We start from the raw sequence: 24,815 nt of genomic DNA, 5'->3' as shown, positions 1-24,815 counted from the left end.
AAGGAACTAGAACAGGATGATGTGCCACGGAGCTCATGGCTGGCATGGTGTGCTTCCGCAGGCAGTCAGGGAAGCCTCTGAGCACACGAGACTGAATGAGAGGAAGGAGCCAGCCGTGTGGAGATCTGGGGCAGCCGTTCTGCACAGAGGGACCAGCAAGTCCAAGGCCTTTAGGACAGAGAAGACATGGAGTGATCAAGGAACAGAAAGCAGGCCGGGGGGCTGGAGCAGGTGAGCAGAGGGAAGATGGGTAGAAGGTCAGATGAGGTTGGGGTCCACATCACTAAGAGTCATGCGGGCCATAAGGAGTGTGGAAGCCACTGGGGCAGGAGGAGACAGTTTAAGCAGAGAAGGGACCTACTGTTACTTTGAAAAGATGAGTGTGGAGAATGGATGTGTAGAGCAGCAGAAGGGAAGCAGGGAGACCTGTTGGGGCCTCTAACAATAGCCCAGTGATGGTGGCCAGGATAAGAAAGGTAGCAGCACCCTTCTTAGACCCGGCAAGAGGAGCCCCTGCCCTGGTCCTTGCACTTTAGAGGGTCCTGCTCGCCCTTCTCTGGCTACACCCTTCCCCACGGGATGTCTGAAGGGCCAAGGAGACATGCTTAGAGGTTATCGTAATCCTTGGGTGTCTAATTTTTCTCACCTATAAGTTTGTGTGCTACTGGAGATCTCAGTTACTGTGTCTCGGTGTGTACTGGGGAAGGGTCAAAGCTGAGGCACTAGTCCGTGTCCCCACAGGGCAGTAACTAAGAAAGACGGAAATGATGAGCTTCGGGCAGCACAAAACCCCTACTGATCATTCCTCTGGTTCAGTCTCCCCTTTCCATCTTTGGGAGAAGCAGCATTGAGAGAAGGCGGTCGCCTTAGGCTGTAATCCACCAGCCCTGGGAGCAGAAGGGGCAGCTGGTCAGAGTACACCTATGGGCAACTCCTCATCCCAACAAGGTTTTTGTGCTGCACTGGTGTCACCCTGTATGAATCTCCCTTTCCCAGTTTTCTATTGGATTGTTGGTCTTAATGATTTGTAAAAGCTCATTATATATTATGGAACTCCATACTTGATCTGAGATGGGGGTTCAAAATATTTCCCCCTAGTTATTCTGTTTCATCTAATTAATTTTAACAATCCTTTGTGTCTTCTAGATTGTGAGTCATACCTAGAAAAACTTTGCCCTCTTAAAGATTATTTTTAAATCCCTCCTGTTTTCTTCTAATATTTCTGAGACTCCATTTTTAGGTGCTTTGATATTTGATCTATTCAAATTAATTTTGTTGTGAAGAATGAAGTAGGGGGCCCAATTTACTTTTTAAATGTCATTCTCAAGTTTTTACAATATAGTAAATAATCCTTCTTATCCCCACTGATTTAAAATGCCATATTTTTCAAATACTGAATTCCCAAATGTATGTAGATCTTCATCTGGATTTCCTGTCCTGATCCATAGTTCTACTTGTCCATCCATATATTAATACTGCACTTTCAAAATCATGGTCACTTTATAATGTTTTCAAACCTCTCATATATGTTTACTTATATGCTTCTTGTATCCTACACCCTTTCTCTGTATTCAATTTCCTTTTTCATCAAGTATATCGTGTGGTTTTTTCAGTGAGAACGTGTGATTTGAAAACCTCCTTCTCGATCATTATCTTAAAATGTCTTTATTTCACCCTTAGTCTTGATTGGTATTTGGACTACTGTGGTAGGTATTTTGAATGGCTCTCGTAAATCACATCATAACCCTCCTATATGATGGGTCAGAAACCTATCAATATTACAATTCCCTTTCTGCCAGGGAATGGCTGTGAATATCATCTACCAATTTAGATGCACATGTGTGGGACAGTGGAAGCGGGGGAAGTGGTGATTTTTGCTGAGAAGCAAATGTCTGCTGTGGCAAAGGTCCACGTTCCCCTTTCTGGGCTCCAGCTTCCGGGAGTGAGGCAGTTGTGACACAGGCAGCAACTGTAACAGTAGCAGCAGTAGTTCTCTGGTCTCCAGATTGTAAGAAAATCTACAGATAAATTATTAAAATTGAAAAGAGACTTTAGCAAGGTCGCTGGATACAAAGTCAACCGAGAAAAACAATTGCGTTAATCAAGAACATGAAATAAAAATACAATTTACTTTAGCATCAAAATATCAGATACCTAGGGATACATCTAACCAAAGGGGTGCAAAATGTTTATGTAGAAAATGATAAAACACTGTTGAGAGAATTGAAGAAGATACAAACAAATGGTGAGATATTTGTAGTTCAGAAAGCTCAATATTGTAAAAAAATATTAATTCTCCCCAAATTGATCTATAAATTCCATGTGCTGTCAGTCAAAATCACTATTATGTTCAATTTTTTTTTGTTTAAGAAAATAACAGGCTAGCTCTGAAATTTATATGGAAATGTAAAAGGTCAAGAATAGCTAAGACAGTCTTAAAAAAGAACAAGGTGGGAGAATTTGCTCTTGCAGTTATCAAGACTTATTTAAAACCTGAGTATGGTATTGACATGAGAAAAAAGTAGAACAATGTAATTGGAATCAAAAGCCCAGAAAGAAACCCGCATGTATATGAACATTTGAAAAAGCCTTTAGTAGATAGGCATACAGGATAACAGTGGTGTGACCTTGAGTTGAGAGAATATTTCTTCATCTGGACACACATACACAAACAAACACTAATCACAGTAGACAAATTAAGTTCTTAAAATTAAAACTTCTTTTCATCAAAAGGTACCATTAAAAGAGTGAAAAATCAAGCTACAAAGTAGGAGAACAGCTATTAAAAAAATAAGAAAAAGCCAGAACACCTCAGTAGAAAACCGGGCTAAGAGCCTCAAACTTCATAAAAGAAGAAATCCAAATGACCCATAAATACAGGAAAAGGTGCTTAACCTTCCTAGTCACCAGGAAAGCAAAAATTAAAATCACAGTGAGATCCCACTATAAACTCACAAGAATGGTTAAATTAAAATGAACAGACAGTGCCATTGTTGGTGAAGATGTGAGAAAGGAACTTCCATACTGCTTGTGGGAATGAAAAAGTGATAGAAGCACTTTGCAAAATAGGACAGCACTGTCAGCTTAGCCTGGAGATAAACACGCCCCGTGACCCAGTAATTCCATTCCTGCACATATTCATAGTGGCATGCACCTGGAAACCAGGGGACATGTTCACAGTGGGAGAACAGCCCCGTTATTTGTAATAGCCCCGAACTGACAACCTAAATGTCCCATAAAAGAGTAGTTAAGTTGTGGAGATGGGATCGTGCAGAGAGCTTCTGGGCTGCGGGTGACATTCCATCACTAGTGTTCACTTGATATAATTATTAAACTACGTATACATTTTTATGCATCTTCATATAATGTGTGGTCTGTTTCACAACAAAAAGAACGTTTAAAGAATATGTAGATTTGAAAAAGAACCAAAGCGAAACTTCTAGACATGAAAAAAAGTAGACATTGAAATAACAATCCAGTAGATCTCTTCTTTTCCTCTTCTTTCCTTCCTAAACAATTGAATTCCAAACCCTTCGGCTGAGGGTGAGTGTCTGTGCAGGGGGTAAGGTGGCACTGGGTGAGGAGGGAGCCCTTGGGAGGCCTCTGTGAGGAGAGGTCCACAAAGTGCTGGACAGGACCTAGAATTGGGCAATTACTGTTGTCATGACTACAGTGCTTATAAAGGAATTTGTGAGAGGTCCGTACCAGCCACTTCTGTATCATGCGTCACATCCTCTGATTCCAGCTGCAGTTGAGGTTTCACTCACTCTGTGTTGACAGCTTCGTTACTCACTGTCTGCCCTGGGTCTTTCCAGGGCCCTGGTGAGACGCCCACGGAAGCTAGCTTGGAATGTCCACATGCACAGCCCTGAAGTGGGGGTGTATTATCTCCTGGGGTGACCCCCAGCCAATGGATAAATGCTTTTCACTATTGTCCCTAAGTGGACAATTCTCTTCAACAGGTTCCCGTGGGATCAAGCCCCCAGTGCCCACAGCAAAACACCCTTGCACTGGCTTTTCCTCCAGTCCCTCACACCTGTTCCCTTGGGTCACCTCCCAAATAAATTATTTGCACAGGCCTTATCTCAGGCTCTGCTTTCAGGGCTAGCCTAGGATAAGACTGGGTATCAGAAGGTCCTGGAAAGCAGCCCTGGATGGATGGCAGGGACTCTGTCGCTGGAGTAAGGGGGGTGGTGATAACCTTCACACGCCACAGCCTCACCATTCCTAAGACTTTCCCCTGCCAAGGCAGATCAGTGAGCACAAGGTTATGCAGTCGTTCTAGCACTTGAAAGGCACGAGGCAATGGTAATCATATGGATCGTGGAGTAGGTTGGCTCCTACTAACTGCTTTAGAAGCTTTGCAAGGAGAAAATGAGGGGCTATTGATTCAGGGCATGCTGTGAAACCCAGAGGGATTCTGGACTTCAAAACCTTGGAAGGTCGTGACAGGATCAAATCCAGTTACCAGTATGGTCACTCATTTGCTAGCTCCTCTGCACCCCTTGTGTTGGCTTCTTTTCTTTCTTTGTTTCACTCTCCCTGGGCCTTCACTCCTGCGCCCTGGGATTACCTCCCATGTAAACAACCTGCATCCGAGTCCTTGCCTCAGTCTCTGCTTCAGGAAGGAGCTCAGGTTAAGACCTGAAGAAGCAGTGGTGGCCGAGTAACCAAGTTCATGACCTCAGAGACTTAAAGATTAAGTCTCTGGAGGTACCTTAAAGGCACCTGACTCAGAATAAGCGTCACCGTACCATGAATAGCTAGCCTTTTTTGAGTTCTTACTACATACCTTGCCCTGTCCAAAGCCCTTTACATTTGTTACCTGAGTTAATTCTCACAGCAGCTCCGTGACGTAGATGTTACTTCTCTCTCTCATTTGTCCCCTGTAATGGGCTGAACGGTGATGCCCCAAGAAGATCAGTCCATGACCTAATGCTTGGAACCTGTGAACGCCACCTTATTTGGATAAAGGGTCTTTGCAGATGTATTGTAATTAAGTATCTCGAGATGAGGTCATCCTGGGTTATCCGGGTGGTTCCTAAATCCTGTGACCAGTGTTCCTCTAAGAGAATGGCAGAGAGGAGAAGGCCATGTGAAGACATAGGCAGAGATTGGAGTGATGCTGCCGTGAGGCAGGAAACACCAGGAACCACCAAAACTGGAAGAAGCAAACCCGGGTCCTCCCCTGCAGACTCTGAAGGGAATGCGCTCCTACTGACACCTTGAGTGTGGATTTCTGGCCTCCAGAACTGTGAGAAAAGAAGTTTGTTGTGTGAAGCCACCAGTTTGAGGTGATTTGTTACAACAGCCTTAGGAAACTATGAGTCCATTCTCCTCCCGCAACTCAATTCTGGGCTCTTCTCTCCACACAACACTTAGTCCATGAACATCAATATAAATATTTTTTGCAGGCTTCCAAAATCTGAGAGCAAATTTAAATGGCAGTGAATGGTAAGTGTGTACTTATTGAGTAATCTTGCCTTCCTCTCACGGTGGCTGCAGGCACTGCTTTCTTCAGACACATTTTCAAGGTCACTAATTTTTGTTTTAAAATTTAGATGTGGTTTTTGCTTCTGAAACTCCAATGGGCCTGGGGGCTGGGATACCCGAAACATGATCATCGTCGTGCTCTCAGGATGCACTTATGAAGAGCAAAGTGGTCTAACAATTAATTCTTTTTTAAATGACGTGGAAATGGGGAGGATGGGCCGTGCCTAAAAATAACAAAAGCACTTAAAAACTGTCACCAGCCAGATCCCACCTGACAAAACTGTTGTCTGATGACAGGATTGGAGGTACCTGAATGGTCCAAAGGAACAGTGTTTGATCATGAAAAGCAGTGATTCATTTTAGGTAACCAGGAGAGACATTTTACAGTGTCAATCAAGTTTGCTTTTACTTCATGTCAATCAGCTTTCTAAAAATCATCTTACCCTGAGATGTAGTTTGTATCTTAAATTTCAGAAGATGATTTCAGAATAGACATATCCAGTTTTCCCACCATTGCAGGCTTCTGAAATATAAAAGAGAAAATAATTTAGTAAATTTAGGGTATAAAGCCATAGAGTCTCTTTAAAAAAAAATCCTATTTTAGTAGCTGGGTGGACCAACAGAACCAAGTGTCAACTGTTTTTTCCTAGACTATCTCAAGTAATGGATTCTTGAAAATGGTTTAGATGTGCCCCTGCGTCGTCCTGTCTGGGTGTTTTATATGATGCTCTGTCTGTCACATCCTTCTCTCCTCCCCACCCACCCATCTCCTGATGAGGTTTGTTGGGAGCTGTAGTATTGGTTGCTCTTGGTCTCCTGGGGTGTGTGTATTGCCCGCATCCACCCCCCATCCGTGGGCTCCTACGGCCCTGGAATATGGTGGCCTCACAGGGACCACTGTCTCATTCAGTAGCCTCTCTTATCCCAAACTGTGGCTCACTGCGATCTTTTGGTGTCACCTCCTGGAATATGGGGGTGGCGTAATGCATCTCCTCTGAGTGTCCGGTTTCTGGGCAAAAGACAAGGGACAGAGTTATTGGGCCTATAAGCCCAATCTCTGATCATTTGAGGGCAGTGGCTTAGCCAGCGGCCCTTGCAATGGCATGGAGCTTCGGGACTTTACAGAGAGCACTTACCATCTTGGGCTGTGGAAACACATGGCATTGGTTCCAAGTCTGGCACAGACTCCTTATCTGTAAAATGGGAACATCATTTGGGAGTTAATGGTGTTTGTGTTGGATAGAAGAGGTAAATTGCTTAACACTACACCTGGAATGTGGCTGGCCCTCCATCAACGTTGGCTGGGATGGTTCTTATTGTTGACCAAGGTCGTGGGTCTATTTACCATAAAGCAGCATGTGATGCCTGCTTTAAGAGGTGATCATAAAGGCCTTGGGACAGTATGGATCATTCTCTACTGATATTAAAAAAAAAAAATCTCCACAACATGTTGTTGAGTGAAAAAGTCAAGGTATAGAGTGGCCTATCTGTGGCCGTGCTGCCGTTGCTCTGCATAGACTGTCTGTGGAAGGATTTTAAAAGCTGGTTGTTGACCCTAGAAAGTGGAACTGGACATCAGGAGTGGGAGGGAGACATTGTATTCTATGCTTTCTTCAATTTTTTACCCCTGTATCTGTATGACTTTTACAAAATAAGATGAAAACCTAAACCAATCAAAATACCCAACAAAGTTCTCTTACCTGCTTGATTTTCACAGATATTTGCATATATTCCAGCTTCCATGGGTATATTTCCATTGTGTCTGGGCACCTTATCTCTCATAGCTTTTCCTACATAAGTTAGTATAGAATTAATTAAACCAATTCAGCCACATTTTTCTCACTTCCTCTGCCAAGGAGCAGAAGCCCCCAAAGTTCTGAAACAAAGAATGACGTGCTCCAATGGCCTAAGCGTTGTCTACTGAAGGGAAACTATGGACTCAGCAAGGAGTGCATAGGACCTGCTTCTCCAAGCCAGGAGCCATCCTGATTTATTTTCAAAGCTCTGCAAGTGACATTCTTTGCCTGTCAGATTATGCTTGAGATGGCCAGAGACACATTTTTTTCCTTTGCTGAAAAGAACAGTCTGTAAAAAGCTTTGTAACATCTGTAAGAGACAATAAATTCCCCAGCTGAGTTCGTTCTATTTAGCCATGGCCAGTAGTCAAGAATATTAATTATGCTTTTGCAAAACCCTGGGCTTCTCGTAGGAAGGGGAGACGGGTTTTAAAAATAGATGTGGTATGTGGTATGTGCAAAAAAGGAAAAAAATGTGTGAGCTGTATAAATTTTGACACCTGTTTTTAAGTTGTATGTCACCTGAGCCTCTGACTTCTCTGAATTATAACTCTCTAGAGGGGGAGGGAGACACAGGAGCTTAACATTTATCACTCGGTTCTCCCCCCGGTTGTGACAGTATCTCCTGCAGCCCCATTCTACAGGTCAGAATGCTGAAGCTCAGGCAGGCGAAGGAGCCTGCCCAAAGCCCCTTGGCTCGTGGTGGGTGCCAGTGCTGAGACACACTGTCTTTTGTACAAATCTTGGTATTCCTCCATACTTGTGTGCCCAATGAAAAGGCCGTTTTGAAATCTTCACTAGAGGTGGTCAGAAGACGTGAATAGTGAAAAGCAATAACTAGGGCTTGCTAAGGGGCGGCAGGGAGGAAAGACACTCTGGTTTACCATCATGTACTGAGCACCCTCCAAATGGCAGAACCAGCCTGAAAAGTACAAGGCAAAGCTGTTGCCGTTGCGAGCTGGCATCATTTGCAGGGCTCAGTGCAAAGTAAAAATGTGGTGCCTCTTGTTAAAACATTCTTAGGATTTGTATACCCATGTTCTTAGCACACTATTCACAATAGCCCAAAGGTGGAAGTAACGCAGGAGTCTATTGATGGATGAACAGATAAACAAGGTGTACATATCTGTATATCTATATCTATGTATCTATACTGCAATATTCTTCAGATTTAAAAATGACGGAAATTCTGACACATGCTCAAAATGGATGAACCTTGACATTAAGCTAAGAGAAATAAGCCAGTCACAAAAGGACAAATATTGTATGATTCTACTGACAGGAGGTCCCTAGAGGAGTCAAATTCAGAGACAGAAAGTGGAATGGTGGCTGCCAGGGGCCAGGAGGAGAGGGAAATGAAGGATGAGTTAGTGTTCAACGGAAACAGAGTTTGAATTTTGCAAGATGTTTTGTGGCTGGATGGTGGTGATGGTTGCACAACAAGGAGAATGTACTGAATGCTACTCAACTGTACACCTAGCAGTGGTTAAGATGGTACACTTTATTGTTATATATCATTTTTACCACAATTTAAAAAGTAATTTTAGAAAGAGTTAAAAAAAAAAAGTATTAGGAATTTCAAAACAGTGACAGCAGAGCATTAAACCAAGTGCGGGGCTCTTCCTAGCACGGCGTCCCGTGTGACTGCACAGGCCACATACCCATGAGCGGTCTAAATAAGAAAAGCTCTTACCAGAGAAACCGGAACTATCCTGCATGTGAACTGTGCAACAAGTATTTCATTTACCTTCCCCTTTTGCAGAATTTCCTTTCATTTCATTTTCTTTGTATTCATTTCTGATTCTCCTTTCCCTTCTTCCTCACCCTCTCCCCTGCTGTCTGTATCCAAAACCCTTGGAAAACCATGGTAAAGCTCCTGAAGAACTTACTTGCTTTGTACTTTGGTAGTGTCCAAAATGCCAGAATTAGTATTATTACGACTAGCACCAGTAATAACCCCGGAAGCAGTAACTGCAGGCACAAAGGACAGCTGTCTCCACCTGGAAGAAGACAGCATTCACTGGTCACCATACAGCTTTCTTTTCCAATGACACTGAGTGTGAAGTGTTCTGGAAAGGGCAATCACGGCAGTGTGCTGCACCGACACTTACGGACACCTGCAACTCTTGACAGTTGGCAGCATGGGGGGAGCCAGCCCCAGCTCCGGCCTCACCCTCTTCCCACCCAGGCTCTGACCTGCACTCTAAAGGGCCTCACCGGCATGTAGACCGCCCCCGCAGCCTGCGTGTCCAAATGCCATTCACACCCTCCATAAGCAGCAACCTTGACTGAGGTCCAGGAATACTCACTTCCTCACTGTGGTCTATCCTTGGGAAGATGAGCTGGGAAAGAGACTTACGTGAGCCCTGTGAGATGGGTTCTGATCTGATTGGGTAGGGAATTCAGGTCCAGGTACCCAGAGTGTGGTGTAGGAAAGTAGGGATGTAGGCCTAAGTGGACATGTCCTCATGGGCCCCTGGACTCCTCCTTGGGGCTCCTTTTGCCCCAAGCTAACTGGAAGTCTAGACTCACCAAGCATTGGCAGTGGGGCAATAAGGAGCCAAGTGAGCAGGCATGGGTGTTAGGAGTCAATTAAAAACAGTGAAAAGCAAAAGAAAATCAAGAGACCTGGCAGCTCCAAGAGAGATGCCAATTCTAATGTGATTACTTAGAACCCAGGCAATGGAAGGTCAAGGCAGGAAGCAGAGTCAAGGCAGGCAGTAGTGCAATAAGGTCCCTTCCTGCCCCAGCCTCTAGGCTTTCCTGGGGTGGTTTTTGTTGTTTGTTTTTTGCAGAAAGCAACCCCATCAGAGTTTGTGAGGACCCTATCAAAGGAAAGGCACTTGGATGCAGGTGGCCAAAGTGGGAAGTGGTCAGGCGGAAGAAGTTTCTGGAAGCAAATCCAGACCCTATTGAAAGAGCTCAGGTAACCTTTACCTCTTGAGGGCATGCGGAAGGTTTCACTGTATTTTGCATGGTTAGGCAATTTGTTTTTAGCTTCACAGCTATACTCTTCCAGTTCTCCAGTGTTGTTCTTGGTTAAATTAAATTCAGCAGGCTCCCTTACAGATGTGGAAATAACGGGTGACATGGCAATGCCTTTTGCAAAGAAAGTATAATTGATGGGCATAGAGCCATTGAATGAGATGCAGTGTAGTGTCATATATAGGTCCGGTTTTGTTTGAATAACCTTAACGTTCAGCACTGGTGTGGTCACTGGGTCTAGAAAAATGAAAGTACATGTTACAGGGATAGGTAGATTAGGTTTACTCGCTCAGTCACAAACATGGGTGGAACCCCTACTCTATTCCTGGCTGTGGATCCAAAGGTGAATGACGCCCTTCTTGAGAAGTCAAGAAGCTTGCAGCCCATTGGGAAAGGCCAGTGAATATGTGGCTAAGCAGGAAGTAACCCTGATAAATAGATTCAAGGGAACTTCTCAAAGGAAATGTGTGGGTCTGATACACTCTGTCATGTCATACCCTATTTAGAGCATCCAGCTATATGATTTATTATATAATTCATTAATAAAAGAGCATTACAGGAAAGGAAGGATAATTGTTGAGTATTCATCATGTGCCAGGCTGGCTTCCCACATTGTCTCATTTCACTTCACAACAGTATTGCAAGGTGGAGAGTGTCCCGCCCATTCTACATGAGTAAGTTCTGATTCATAGAGGTTAAGAAACTCACCCAAGGTCACAGCTAGTAAAGGGCAGAGCCAGGGCCACCTTCCAAGTAGATTGGTGGTTTTTTTTTTACAATGTTAATTTGGCACAGAGACAATGAAATGCAGGGACCAAAGTATAAGTAAAATCAAAGAAAAGAATTTGGAGTCTCCTGGCTCCGCGCCTTCCCTGAGCAGGAATCCCTATGGCAGCGTCTTTGACAGAGTGGCACCTAGTGGTGATGGCCTCAGAGAGCAGCTGTGTTTGGGAATAGCACCAGTAAGACATTCTTCCTATGGAACTAAAATCTACCTCCTACAATTTTCAGGAAGAAGGAGTTGAAACTTTTATGAGGAAGCAGAGAGCACGGACTCCTCTCTGAGATAGGAATGGTTCAAAGTGCACCAAGGATTGATATCTACATTGATTGGAAAGGTGTAAACTTCCCTGAGAGTTTGTGACAGGACTAATAAAGGGCATTTACAGCATCACAGTGACCCGGGCTTTTAAAAAAATTCACAGAGTCCTTTAAGGCTCATTCTGTTGCCACCTTCCTCATAAGACCTTTCCTAAATCCTCCAGACAGAAGTGGTCCCCCTCCCGCCTCTTCTAGCCCCTGGTCTCATCCTTATATTATTTCTTTTTCCACCTCTCATTACATGATCCACTTGGATGTCTCATGGTCACCTCAAACATAACCTGTTTGAAACTGCACTGTAGTTAATCTGCTAGTTAATGAATCTATCAGTGGGTAAATAAACATACTCATATTAAAATCCTATTCTTTCAAAAAATGTGTTCATTCATTTTATTGTGGTACGAGCAGTTAACATGAGCTCTACCTTCTTGAATTTTTAGGAGCACGATACAGTATTGTTAACTGTCTAGACAATGCAGATCTCCAGAACTTATTCATCTTGCCTAACCCAAACTTTATACCCCATGTCCCCATTATTTTGCTTTTGTCCCTCTTACTAAATGGCACCACGCCTCATCAGCTGGTCACAGTAGATATCTGGAAGTCATTCTTGATTCCTTCCTCACCTTCACTACCTGTGATTCCAAGTCTAATCATCTAGCAATTCCTATTGTTTCTTCCTCCAAAATATATCTTGAACCCATCCACATCTGTCCATCCCCACCTTTGCCTCTTGGATGACTGCAAGAGCCTCCCAGCCAATCCCCAACATGATCCGCTCTGACCCACTTAGATTGAATTAACTCCCAAGATGATAAATTGGGTCATAGGCCAATCTCACCGGGAGTCACACTCCCCTCACCTGACCTGCAGCCATGCGGGCCTTCCCAGCCAGCCAGTTGCTTTCCCAAGTTGGAGCCCCTGCATAGGCGACTGTCCCTTAATTGGAGCCCTCTTTCCTCGTCTCTTCACATGGCTAACTCCTGCTCAGCCTTCAGGGCTCTACTTAAATGTCGTCTTCTTTGAAAGGTCTTCCCTAAGTCTACCCGAGTAGATCCTCCCCCGTCCACTGCTTCTCTCCATCACCATGTCGGTTTCTTTTTCTTTATAACATCAACGCAGTTAGTGGTTATGGATTTATTTGTTTGGCCACTTGGGTTTTGTGCCTCTCCAATGAGACTATAAGTTCCACCAGGCAGAAACTAATGTATACCCAGGCCTTGGCACATCTGGGATGGCATCAAACATTTTAGGAGTGAATCAGTGATTAATGAATTTGTGTTCATGGCTCATACCCCCGACTGGGTTGGGAACAAGATCTAGTCTTAGGCATCATTAACGCCCCGGCAGTACTCAACACAATTACTTGCACAGGGTAGTCACTCCATAGTTATCTATTAATCTGACCTCCATGAAGATGATACAGTTTTATGGCGGGAAACTTGTGCATTTACTTGGAAGGCAGGATGCGGGAAGATTTTAAACATATCTGTGGGACAGAAGGTCAGGAAATGAAAACTTGGGGTTCTTTTAATCAGTTGATTTAAGGCTTCAGCCATCAAGTTTATAAATCAGCTGAGACTGAGCTTATTCACTGCAGGTGTGTAGGCCCCTGTTATCCAAAGGGAGGAAACCCACACCGCTGGTGAGTCTTGCCATCTTTTCTCCCATTGAATCTCAGTGATTTGATGGGCGATCAGATGCTTTCCCTGCTAAGTAAGTACCAACCCTCCTCACCCGCTTCTATCCGCTGTGGACTGAGATTCTCACCCAGAGCTAAAATTAGACAATGTCAGGGTCACATTGCCTATCTTCTCAATTTATATTTTAATAATTGAGGACTGGAGATGTATCTAAGGTATGTGCAAATGGAATATCCAAAGTTGTGGTACACAGGTCCCCTGACGCCCATTCCATTGTACTTTCTGCGATACCAGGCTGCCCAGTCCAGCGGGAGTCTGACCACTTGAGAATATTATCAGTCAGGGTGCTGCCCTCAAAGTACCCACTACATCCCATGTTTGCAGGGGTTTTCCCCACCCCCTTCTTCACATTTCTTTTACAATTCTGGCTTCTATTCAGTTTATGTTCAAAGTTGTCCTAAGACGGTGGGTCTAATCCAGAGCCCATAGCATCCCCTAAAGCCTTGTGCAGAAATTTGCATCTAAAGTCTTATGAGTATTTCTCAGGGAAAGTATCCATCTCTATCCTTTGATTGTTAAAACGGTTATAACTTAAAAAGCTAAGACCCATTGACCTCGAGCAGAGGCATCCAATAGAACTTTCTGTAATGATGGAAATGTTCTTTGTCTGGATTATCTAATATCGCAGCCACCAGCTACCTGTGGCTACTAAGCACTTGAAATGTGACTAATGAGACTGAGGAACTGAATTTTTTATTTCATCTCATCTTCATTTAAATAGCCACATGTGGAGAGCATAGACCTAGAGTATCACTCAAAGATTTGATCAGTAAGTCGGGGTGCCTATGTTTAAAAGACTCCAAGTATCACCTGGAAGCCCTCTCTCCCTCTCCCAGGAGGTCATTACCGAGGTCACTTTCATAGAGTAGCCCATTAGTGCTATGTTGTGAGAGTCTTCAGTGGGGGAAGATGGGAGAGAAAAATATAGAAGTTATAAAATGTGGTTGGGCAGGACGTGCTGATGGGGCAGCTGGTGGGTGGTCACTGCAAAGGGAAGAAGGTGGGCAAGACCTGGGCTTCGAAGGCCCTTGCCACAGGGTCCAACACCGATTCTAAGACTTCTTACTTGAATCTTCAGAGGAAAAGTCGTTTTTGCCTACCTGATGGGAATGCTAGAGTAAAGCATCTAGAAAAGATTTCAACAATTTTCCGAATTGTTGATATAAGCCTTTTTGTCGAAGGCAAACATCCTACTATTATCTGGAATAGCCAAAAGTCTTTGGAGGAGAAAGTGAAATGGAATTATTAAGAATAAAGAAGTCAGTGACATACTTTCCAGGCTCTTGAGTGAATGCTCACAAGGGGAATGGCTTGACCATTGTAGCATGGGGAAGAGTCCCACAGGTTTCAGGGCCCCAAGGAAGGAGTGCTCTACTTACCGGCAAATGTGAAGTTAAACTCGCGACTGTATTTTTCACAGTTGGAAACTTTGGCTTTGCATTTGTAGGGTCCCAACTCCTGGTCTTCTGTGATGCTTAGGTTAAAAGTCACGGGTTCACCTTTCCCAGACCTGCTTGTTAGGTATTTACCACGCCGAAACAAACTATAGGTGACCTGTAGTGATTTGTTCTTGTTGGAACAAATTAGAGATACATTTTGACCCTTCATGATTACATTCGTTTTTGAGTCCAAACTAGGAGAAGTGAATTCTGGAAAACAAGCTAACATAAGAGAGAGTTCTTGTTAATGTTACTTGTTAATAACTCAGTGGTCGTCTGGCCACATTTTGTGGGTCAAGATGGTGGACACACTGTTCCTGGCAAAACTTCCTAAGGGGGGCATTTCTTACCTTCACAGCCACGCTGACCAGTGTGTGAGGAAGACTCATGCTTCCAGAGGTCCCTCCCAGTGAGAGATGGGTGGCCTGGACAATCTCTTTTGTGCTTGCTACCTCTCCTGCCAGTAAGAGCCTAAAGTACACTCTCTAAATACTGGCTATGCTGACTTAGAAATATTAAAATTCCAGGTTCTATGACCAAACATTATGTCTAATGGCTTGCTTTGTCCATCATTTCTTTTAAATTTCCTATTTTGGAAAATAAGAATTCTCAAACATAATATTAGGGGAGAGGGTATCATGCTCCCTCATGGGCCTATCACCCAGCTTCAACAATTATCAACTCATGGTCGATCCTGTTTCACCCGTCCCCACCCCTTTCCATTATTTTAAAGCAAACCCCAGACTGCATGTGATTTCATCCATACATTTCAGTATTGAGAACGAAAAGCAGCCCCTGACCGTTGGGAACTGACCTGGCTAGGAACTGACCTGTCACTCACAGCTAGAACACCAATACCAGACAAGGCCACTCTGTGAGCCTGTTGGATCAAGACAAAAGCAAGAGGACTCCATAATCATGTCTGAACACAGATAAACACAGACGAACCTTGTCCACAGCACAAACACAACCACACGTGCCCCTAAACTGACTAAGTGACTGTTGCTTCCTTATCAGTCACAGCTTTTACTTTGCTCTGTTTTTGCCTTTTAGATAAGAATTATTAAAATACCCAATCATATCATTATTTCCACTTCCTAAAAGTATCCAATCCAGAGTAAAGCCTGCTGCTTTGAATCTTCTTCCAAATCACTTAACACAGGTCCAAATCTTATTATCAAACCTTTCTAACACCCTCTTGCTGCGGCATTCCATGGTACGCATTTTTTCCCAAAACCCAACTTTGTTCAATTACTCCTGTATCTTTGGTGATCTTTGGCTGGAGGACATTAATAATTTGTACCTCTAAAAGATAAGCACTCTTTTGTAAACAGAACAATACCACTATTACACCTGCAAATTAACATTTTAAAAATGTTATCAAATATCTAGTTAGTGTTCAAATTCCCCCTATTGTCCGATTCTTTTTTTTTCAGGATTCAAAATGGTCCATTGTAATTAGTTAATGTGTTTTTTTGTTGTTTGTTTGTTTTATTTTCTTCTTTCATTTTTTGGCTACATGAACATGTGCTTTGTAATGGAAGAAAGCTTGCATTTATTTATTTGTACATTTATTGGGGTGACATTGGTTAATAAAATTACATAGGTTGCAATTGATATGTTTCTTATGTCTTTTAAGATCTATAGACCTTTCCACCTCTTTTTTCCACCCTGCAATTTATAGTGAGTTGTTTTTTTTTGTTTTTGTTTTTGTTTTTTTAACGATTTTATTGGGGAAGGGGAACAGGACTTTATTGGGGAACAATTGTGTACTTCCAGGACTTTTTCCAAGTCAAGTCGTTGTCCTTTTAATCGTAGTTGCTGAGGGCACAGCTCAGTTCCAGTTCCAGTTGCCGTTAGTTGCAGGGGGCACAGCCCACCATCCTTTGTGGGAGTCGAACTGGCAACCTTGTGGTTGAAAGTCCACTGGCCTGTGTGGGAATCAAACCGGCAGCCTTCCGCATTAGGAGCATGGAGCTCCGACCGCTTGAGCTCTATAGGCTGGCCCTATAGTGAGTTGTTTGTTCTGTAGTTTTCCATGATCCTGATTTTGATGGTCACATTTCCATGGTATCCTTTAGCACTTCCCTCTGTCCCTTGTCCAGAGACTTGATTCAAATTAGCTTTTATTTATCAAGAATGCATCACAGGGGGTAGTGTGTCCTTCCATTAAGAGGCACATAAAGTCTGATTATCTCTCTTTTTGTTTGTTAGTGTGGTTTGACAATAATCACTTGGCAGCATTATTACATTAGAGGTTACAAAATGTGATATACTAATCCTATTACTTCTTCATTTATTATCTGAAGAGAAACTTGTCCTTGTCAACTCTTTGGTTACACTGACATACAGTTTGCATAGAAAAGGCAGAATAAATGCTTGACCAGTTTTGAAAATAATGAATTGGTTTCCTAGCATCTTATAATAGTGAGATATTTTTCTTTTATTGTTATTATTTTTCTTTAAGAATCATTATGCACTAGATTTAAATGCACTTAATGTGCTTCAATCCATTGAGGTTAGTATTCTTATTGTTCCATTTCTTGGCCATGGGAAGCACTCCAAACCAGCTTCTGCGTCCTTTAGACATGATCCCAGTAGTCTTTGATAGCTAGTGTGTTTGTATTTATTATTTAAAAATGCCAAGGGAAAAATTCACCCTCATCAGAAAATCTAATGTAAAAATATAAGACTATAAAAGAATGAAGAGTAATATAGAGAAATGTTTTTATATCACCTGCTAAGAAAAGGTCTTCCAAGTAAGACACACTAAATAGGAGCCATAAAGAAAAGATTGAGGGACCGGCCCGGTGGCTCAGGCAGTTGGAGCTCCATGCTCCTAATGCTGAAAGCTGCCAGTTTGATTTCCACATGGGCCAGTGGGCTCTCAACCACAAGGTTGCTGGTTCAACTCCTCGACTCCCGCAAGGGATGGTGGGCTGTGCCCCCTGCAACTAACAATGGCAACTGGACCTGGAGCTGAGCTGCGCCTTGCACAACTACAATAGAAAGGACAACAACTTGACCTGGAAAAAAATCCTGGAAGTACACACTGTTCCCCAATAAAGTCCTGTTCCCCTTCCCCAATAAAATCTTTAAAAAAGAAAAGGAAAGGAAAGAAAAGATTGAAAAAATTGACTTTCCTAAAACTTTAAACTTATCTATAGCAAAATTGAGATGAGTGACAGCCTAGAAAAAAATAACACATAAGACATAAATGAAAGCAAAGGATTCTTTTTATACACATGAGCTAATAGCAGATCAATAAGAAAAGACACACAATCAAATAAATGGGCAAATAATATGAATAGGTAATTCCCAGAAGAAGAAATGAAGAAGGCCATTAAATAGTGCTGGGGCCAAGGGATGGCTTGGGTGGAAGAGGGGTTTAGACCACTCAAAAATGCCATCCACCTCCCTTCCACTCTTTGATCTGGACAATTAACATTTTCTCGTCTTGTATAAGCTCAGCTTCAAAACAAGACCTCACCTCTCTTTCCAACAAGATAGCCACCCCTAAATTCCTTTACATGGGAAGGCTGGAGCTTTCATGGTCAAGAAACATGAAAAAGATGCTCAACTATACGAGTGATGAGCCAACTGCAAATTAAAACACTGAGATTATTTTTTGCTCATCAGATTGGCACAAATTAAAAAATTGATTGTATCCCCCTTGGAAAAGGGATGGGGAAACACATTCACCTATGTGAGTGAGTGGTCACTGTTGGTGACCATGTACAGTTTCAGTGAGTTGGGAGGACAACTTCGCAGCATCTGTGACAATTTAAATGGATATGCCCTTTGATTCGTCAATTTCACCCCTAGGATGTCATCGTACAGAGATGCTCTCATACTCTCATGTGTCCACAAAGGATGTTTTGTACAAGAGTGTTTATTGCATCATTGTTTATATTACCAAAAAAAAAAAAAAAAGGAACACTCAGTGAATTATGGCTGAGTTCATATTATGAAATGGCATGCAGTTATTGGGAAAAACAAGCTAAATGTACATTTACTACTTAAAAAGATGTCTGTGATTTATTGTAAACTAAAACAGTACAAGCCACAGAGGAGTTTGTTTACTACACTATTGAAGAGAAAGACTATTAATAGCACTTGCTTCTGGATTGGAGGGGGTGTAACAGAAGTTTCACACTTTATGTACTGACAACAACCTGGGGCTGCATTTCTCGATGATTCACCATACACGAGGTACTGTGCTGAGGGACATAGCTTGTCTCACTCAGTCCTCACCACTCAGTCCTCACAGCAGCCATCCGGGGTAGGAGCTTTTATTAAGCCCATGTCACAGAAGAACGACATTAAGCTTCAAGTGGTTGCCTCAGGTACTCAGGTTGCCAGCTGGCAAACAGTAGAACCACGGTTAGGTACATGACCCTGCTTAGTCTAGCTTTATGATGATAAAGTTCTTCCTAATATATATTTTTAGTGTTGATTGAATTATTTTATAGCAACTGTGTGTTGATTTTCTAATTAAAAAACAACAGAGAGCGTGACATCATCAAAATGGTGGCATGAGGTGAGCCTCTGGAAATCTCCCCTGGAATTTATAACAAATTGAACAACAATAATTCCACAAAGGACTCCCTGCACAGCAGACAGGCAAGATGAAGAGCAAAGAGGCTCACTACTGAATTCACCTAAAGGTGGGCAAATTGCGCGAGCAGGGGAGGAGGGAAGGGAGAAGTACAGAGACAAGCCCCATGGGCGCAGGACGCAGACCTAGCTCAGTGCTCCGAGCTCGCTGCATCCAGAAACTACCGTAGCTGCGGGAGAGGGAAGAACTCAGACTGCTAGGGCTCCGTTTATGGCCCACAGGGCTGAGGGGACAGCATATAACATGGCTGAACCAAACGCTCACAGCAGAGATGTGGGGACAGTCTCAGAGAACAGTTTCCAGGCTCTCGGCCTCCCATGGGGAGGTGCTGGCTCAGGTAGTGAATGACCATCAACTGTGATTGGTTGGCCATCAACTGTAACTGGTTAGCCAATTGGCTACTGATGTAACTGCCGGGCTGCGTTGATTGGTTGGTTGGCAGGCAGAGAAATGAATGGCAGGCTGCAGATCATGTGGCTACTATTGCGTGTGTTTCACCCGGCCACCAGAGAGAATATAGTGGTATGATTCCCCTATCTATTGCTTCCATGGGTGTTCCTTTTTGGCCTAGCCATATCCTGCATTCTTATGTGGGGAGCAGAACCATAGGCCCTGCAGCCCGCCTCCCATGACAAGAGACCTCGGAGCAAAGACTGAGGGAAGAAGACTGAAAACGGTGGTTTAAGCACTCACTGCTGCAGAGAGCAGAAGCCTTAGGCACTGAGACTAGCTGCCCCCTCCCTACCCTCCCAGAGCTCACCGGGCCCCCATCTGCCCAGTGCTAGAAGCGGAACAATAGCAGTGTCAGATCAAAAGAACAGAATATTTGCTGTTCTGAGAACTGTGGTCCTCAGACACAGATTCTCAGCCCAACTAGTTCCGGCAAAGGGGAGGGAGCTGTGGAAACAAGACCGGCTGTGGTGGTGGTCAGTGCCATTGCTCTGGGCCACCTCTCATAACTCACCCCACCCCTGCCCCACCTATCGGGGCGGATCCCTGCAGGAGTAAACAGAGCTGCTGAAACACATGGGCTCTCAATCTGGTGCAGAAAGACCTTTGGAACTTCAAAAGCCTTCCGCATCCCCACTTGGATACGGCACCCTATGACCCAGGAGAAGCCCGCCTTCCCGGGAATCCCCCCCATTGTGTGAGAAGCTGGAATAGTGCAGAGAAAACATAACACTATGGTGTGAGAGAGAAAAAAAGGCTGCAGTCAGAGAGAAAATGAAACATTCTACCAACACGTACTGGAAAACAAAAGAAAGACCTCTTCTTATCAACCTGTTGCAGATCCCACTCCTGTAGATGTCTAGGAAGAGAAGTAATAAATCAGTAATTGTCATGAATAACCAAGGCAACAAGACAGCTCAGAAAGAAAGTGAAAAGTCTCCTGAAAATGAACTTAAAGGTATGGAAATATGTGATTAAATGACAGAGAATTCAAGATTGCAGTTCTGAAAAAACTCAACGAGATGCAGGAAAACACAGAAAGGCAGTTTAATGAACTCAGAAACACAATCAAAGAACAACATGAACATTTTACCAAAGAGATTGAAATTTTAAAAAAGAACCAAATAGAATTTCTGGCGATTAAGAACTCAATAGAAGAAATTAAGAATGAAATAGCCATCTTAGGTAGTAGAGTTCACCAGATGGAGGAAAGAATCAGTGACATCGAAGATAGAAACCTGGAAATGACATGGATGGAAGAAGGAAGAGACTTGAGACTTAAAAAAAATGAAAGAACTCTACAAGAACTTTCTGACTCCATCAGAAAGAGCAATATAAGAATAATGGACATACCAAAAGGAGAAGAAAGAGAGAAGGGAACAGAGAGTATATTCAAACAAATAGTCAATGAGAACTTCCCAAACTTGTGGAAAGAACTGGGTCCTTGAATCCAAGAAGCAAATAGAACACCTAATTACCTCAACCCCAACAGGCCTCCAAGGCACATTGTATTGAAGCTGTCAAAAAATCAACGACAAAGAAAGAATCCTCAAGGCAGCCAGGGAAAAGAAGATGGTAACCTACAAAGGAAAGCCCACCAGATTTTTCAGCAGAAACTCTACAAGCCAGGAGGGAGTGGAACCAAATATTCAAACTATTGAAAGAGAGAAATTATGAGCCAAGAATAATATACCCAGCAAAGATATCCTTTAGATATGAAGGAGGAATAAAGACCTTTCCAGACATACAGAAGCTGAGGGAATTTTCTAATACATGACCTGCACTACAAGAAATACTAAAGGAGGCTATTCGACCACCATCAACAGGGACAATTTGTGGCAACAAAAACATAAAAAGGGAGAGAGTAAAGGCCTGAACTGGAATATGGGAATGGAGAAAGTAAGCATGCTGAAGAAAATGGAATACTCTAAATATCAAACTTTCTTTTACATAAACTTAATGGTAACCACTCAAAACAAATCCAGAGCTGAAACATATACGTAATAAAAGAAGAAACAGAGGGAAAAAATCATAGAATATCACCACACAGAAATAATAGACAACAACAAAAAGGCAAAGAAACAATGGAGACACAGTCTTACCAGAAAACTAAAGCAGAATGATAGGAAATCCTCACATATCAATAATCACCCTAAATGTAAATGGACTGAAGTCACCAATAAAAAGGCACAGAGTAGCAGATTGGATCAAAAAACTAAACCCAACCATATGCTGTCTCCAAGAGATACATCTCAGCTACAAGGACAAGCATAGACTCAAAGTGAAAGGGTGAAAATTGACACTCCAAGCAAATGGTATCCAGAGAAAATCAGATGTAGCCATACTGATATCAGATGAAACAGATTTCAGGGTGAAAAAGGTAACAAGAGACAAAGATGGACATTTCATAATGGTAAAGGGAACTATACAACAAGAAGACATAACAGTCATCAATATTTATGCCCCCAATCAGGGAGCACTGAAATATACCAAGCAACTACTAACAGAACTAAAGGGAGAAATTGACCAAAACACAATTATACATCATTGTGTGTACAATACATCACAAATACATCATTAACAGCTATGGATAGGTCATCCAAATGGAAAATAACTAACAAAATAGCAGCCCTAAATGACACATTAGATGAAATGGACATAATTGACATTTATAGAGCACTTCATCCTAAAACATCAGACTATATGTTTTTTTCTAGTGTACCTGGAACATTCTCAAGGATAGACCATATATTGGGACATAAACCTAGCCTCAGCAAATTTAAGAAGATTGAAATCATACCAAGTATATTCTCTGATCACAAGGCTTTGAAATTGGATATCAACTGCAAAAAGAAAGCAGGCAAAATCACAAATACATGGAGATTAAACAACATAATTTTAAAGAATGACTGGGTCAAAGGAGAAATTAGAGGAGAGATCAAAAGATACATAGAAACAAATGAGAATGAAAATACATCCTACCAAAATTTTTGGGATGCAGCGAAAACAGTTTTAAGAGGGAAATTTATATCATTACAGGCCTATCTCAAGAAACAAGAAAAATCCCAAATAACCTCACGTTACACCTTAAAGAACTAGAAAAAGAAGAACAAATGAAACCCAAGGTCAGCAGAAGAAAGGAAATAATAAAAATCAGAGCAGAACTAAATTAAATAGAGAACAAAAAGACAATAGAAAAAATTAATGTGACAAAGAGCTGGTTCTTTGAAAAGATTAACAAAATTGACAAACCCTTTGTTAGACTCACTAAGATAAAAAGAGAGAAGACACTAATAAACAAAATCAGAAACGAAAAAGGGGAAGTTATAACAGGTGCCACAGAAATACAAACGATCATCCAAGAATACTATGAAGGACTATATGCCACCAAATTCAATAACCTAGAAGAAATGGACAAGTTCTTAGAAACATATAGCCTTCCTAGGCTGAACCATGAAGAATTGGAAAATCTAAACAGACCGATCACCAGTAACGAAATTGAATCAGTCATCCAAAACCTTCCCAAAAGCAAAAGTCCGGGACCAGATAGCTTCACTAGTGAATTCTACCAAACCTTCAAAGAGGATCTAATACCAATCCTGCTCAAACTCGTCCAAATAATTGAAGAAGAGACAGTACTCCCTAACTCATTTTATGAGTCCAACATTACCCTGATACCAAAACCTGGTAAGGACAACACAAAAAAAGAAACTACAGACCTATATCTCTGATGAATACAGATGCAAAAATCCTAAACAAAATTCTAGCAAATCGAATACAACAATGCATTAAAAAGATTATTCATCACGACCAAGTGGGGTTCATCCCCGGGGCATAAGGATGGTTCAACATCCGCAAATTCATCAATGTGATACATCACATAAACAAAATAAAGGACAAAAATCATATGATTATATCAATTGATGCAGAAAAAGCATTTGACAAGATATGACATCCATTTATGATTAAAACACTTAATAAAATAGGTACAGAAGGAAAATACCTTAACATAATAAAGATCATATATGACAAATCCTCAGCTAATCTCATAATTATATTAGCTCACCATTGTCATTCCAATAAACTTTAATTAAAAAAACAAAAACAGAAAAACAACAGCAAGAAAGAAACATTTCATTGTAAAAACAATGTCAATATTTTGTCTGAGTCTCAAGAAAGATACTCCAATTCCCTCCCTAAAATCATTTCATTTTCAACAGCAGGTAAATGAAAAAGACTTACTGTTTGGTTGTTCATCTAAGCACAGAAAAACTTACGAATGGTCATGTTTGAAGCTGACCATCCACTGTTTCGGTGAAGATGGTTCTAGTACAAGAGAAAAGTAAATGAAACTTACTGTTTGTTTGTGTCTTTTTCTCACTATCCAGTGCAGCTTTTAGAGCCCAATAAGAGAGAAGAAACACAAGAAAACTCTTTCTCCACATCACGGTTTGGTTTGGAGATGCAAGCCTTAGATGTGACAGAAGAGAAATGCCTCAAAGAGCAGTCTGTTCAAATGCCCCCCAAGTCTCTGGAATGAAATTGAAGAGGACAAGGGAGGCGTGGAGGCACCATGGTGGTGAGTTATTCAAAGAACTTCCTCTTTTTTCCCCAAGTCACAGAAAGCCAAGTTTGACGCAATGTGACTGGTTGGTATGGCTGACCCATGTTCCTCAGTGAGTTTTGTAACAAGAGAGAGAGATGGTAAGTTGCTGCTATTTCAGGCTGGATGGCCAGTTGAACAGTAGGGAAAATAAAGTTAAAAATAGGACCATTATATTGTCTTTCTGTAAACCCACCTGATCATCTCTTTCTGGATTCGGCCTATACCCAAAAAAACCCCACAAAAAAACACAAATTAATGGAAGTTTGGTTTAGTCTCAGGAAGCAAATATTGACGGCCTAGAGCAGACACACACAAGCATGGCAACATCAGAAATGTCTGATTTTGTTAAATGCGTTTCCTAGTCTCCACTCCAGATGTACTGGGGACTCTGAATTTTAACAAGGGCTCCAGCTATCTCAGTCTCTAAATTATATGCCAGTGTACTGTGGTTTACTTCTACCTGATCCAGAATTCTCCTGGCTCTGTAAAGTGTACGCAGCAGTAAAATCACATATTCTGGTGTCACCAATCTAAAGTGAGAAGTAGGGAATGCTGAGAGTTTTCCCAAAATGGAGCTGTGACTGGGCCACTTGGGTTACTGATTCTTGTTGCCACCCAGGGTTG

At 42.2% G+C, this 24,815-nt stretch overlaps 2 protein-coding genes across 5 annotated transcripts in view; one reads left to right on the top strand and one right to left on the bottom strand.

Moving 5' to 3' along the window:
* Positions 1-24,094, top strand: part of POLG2 (DNA polymerase gamma 2, accessory subunit) — a 42,529-nt gene extending 18,435 nt beyond the window's left edge. Inside the window, exons 9-10 of one of the 2 annotated variants that reach the window (XR_012492098.1) lie at positions 19,026-19,184; positions 23,974-24,094. Coding sequence is in view for 1 of the 2 variants with exons in the window: in XM_074319776.1 (XP_074175877.1) it covers positions 23,974-23,995 (22 nt within the window). In the remaining variant the exon portion in view is untranslated. The remainder of the gene's footprint in view (positions 1-19,025; positions 19,185-23,973) is intronic. The other variant, XM_074319776.1, reaches the window with a different exon arrangement.
* MILR1 (mast cell immunoglobulin like receptor 1) lies at positions 1,647-24,075 on the bottom strand. Of its 3 annotated transcripts, XM_019733034.2 has the most exons (9): positions 23,943-24,075; positions 14,458-14,739; positions 10,227-10,511; positions 9,179-9,289; positions 7,194-7,283; positions 6,630-6,686; positions 6,434-6,502; positions 5,937-6,016; positions 1,647-2,018 (listed from the first exon to the last, which is right to left on the bottom strand). In XM_019733034.2, exons 1-8 carry the CDS (start codon positions 24,028-24,030, stop codon positions 5,964-5,966), a joined length of 1,035 nt encoding a protein of 344 aa, XP_019588593.2. In that variant the 5' UTR covers positions 24,031-24,075; the 3' UTR covers positions 1,647-2,018; positions 5,937-5,963. The 3 variants fall into 3 exon arrangements, with proteins under 3 accessions (XP_019588593.2, XP_074175878.1, XP_019588594.2); XM_074319777.1 differs by lacking the exon at positions 6,434-6,502; XM_019733035.2 differs by lacking the exon at positions 10,227-10,511.
* Positions 24,095-24,815: the final 721 nt, after the last annotated feature.

This window comes from Rhinolophus sinicus, linkage group LG15, assembly GCF_036562045.2.
Source record: "Rhinolophus sinicus isolate RSC01 linkage group LG15, ASM3656204v1, whole genome shotgun sequence".
Lineage (NCBI taxonomy): Eukaryota > Metazoa > Chordata > Mammalia > Chiroptera > Rhinolophidae > Rhinolophus > Rhinolophus sinicus.
Note: the sequence above shows the minus strand (reverse complement) of the source record. Positions and strands in the feature narration are given on the sequence as shown.

Coding starts and splice junctions, on each gene's coding strand:
- MILR1 (XM_019733034.2), bottom strand. CDS start 24,030: ATGTGGAGAAAGAGTTTTCTTGTGTTTCTTCTCTCTTATTGGGCTCTA. Junction 6,687..7,193: donor TATCTGTGAAAATCAAGCAG/GTAAGAGAACTT, acceptor CCCATTTTACAG/ATAAGGAGTCTGTGCCAGAC. Junction 6,503..6,629: donor TGTTTCCACAGCCCAAGATG/GTAAGTGCTCTC, acceptor TCTTTTGCCCAG/AAACCGGACACTCAGAGGAG.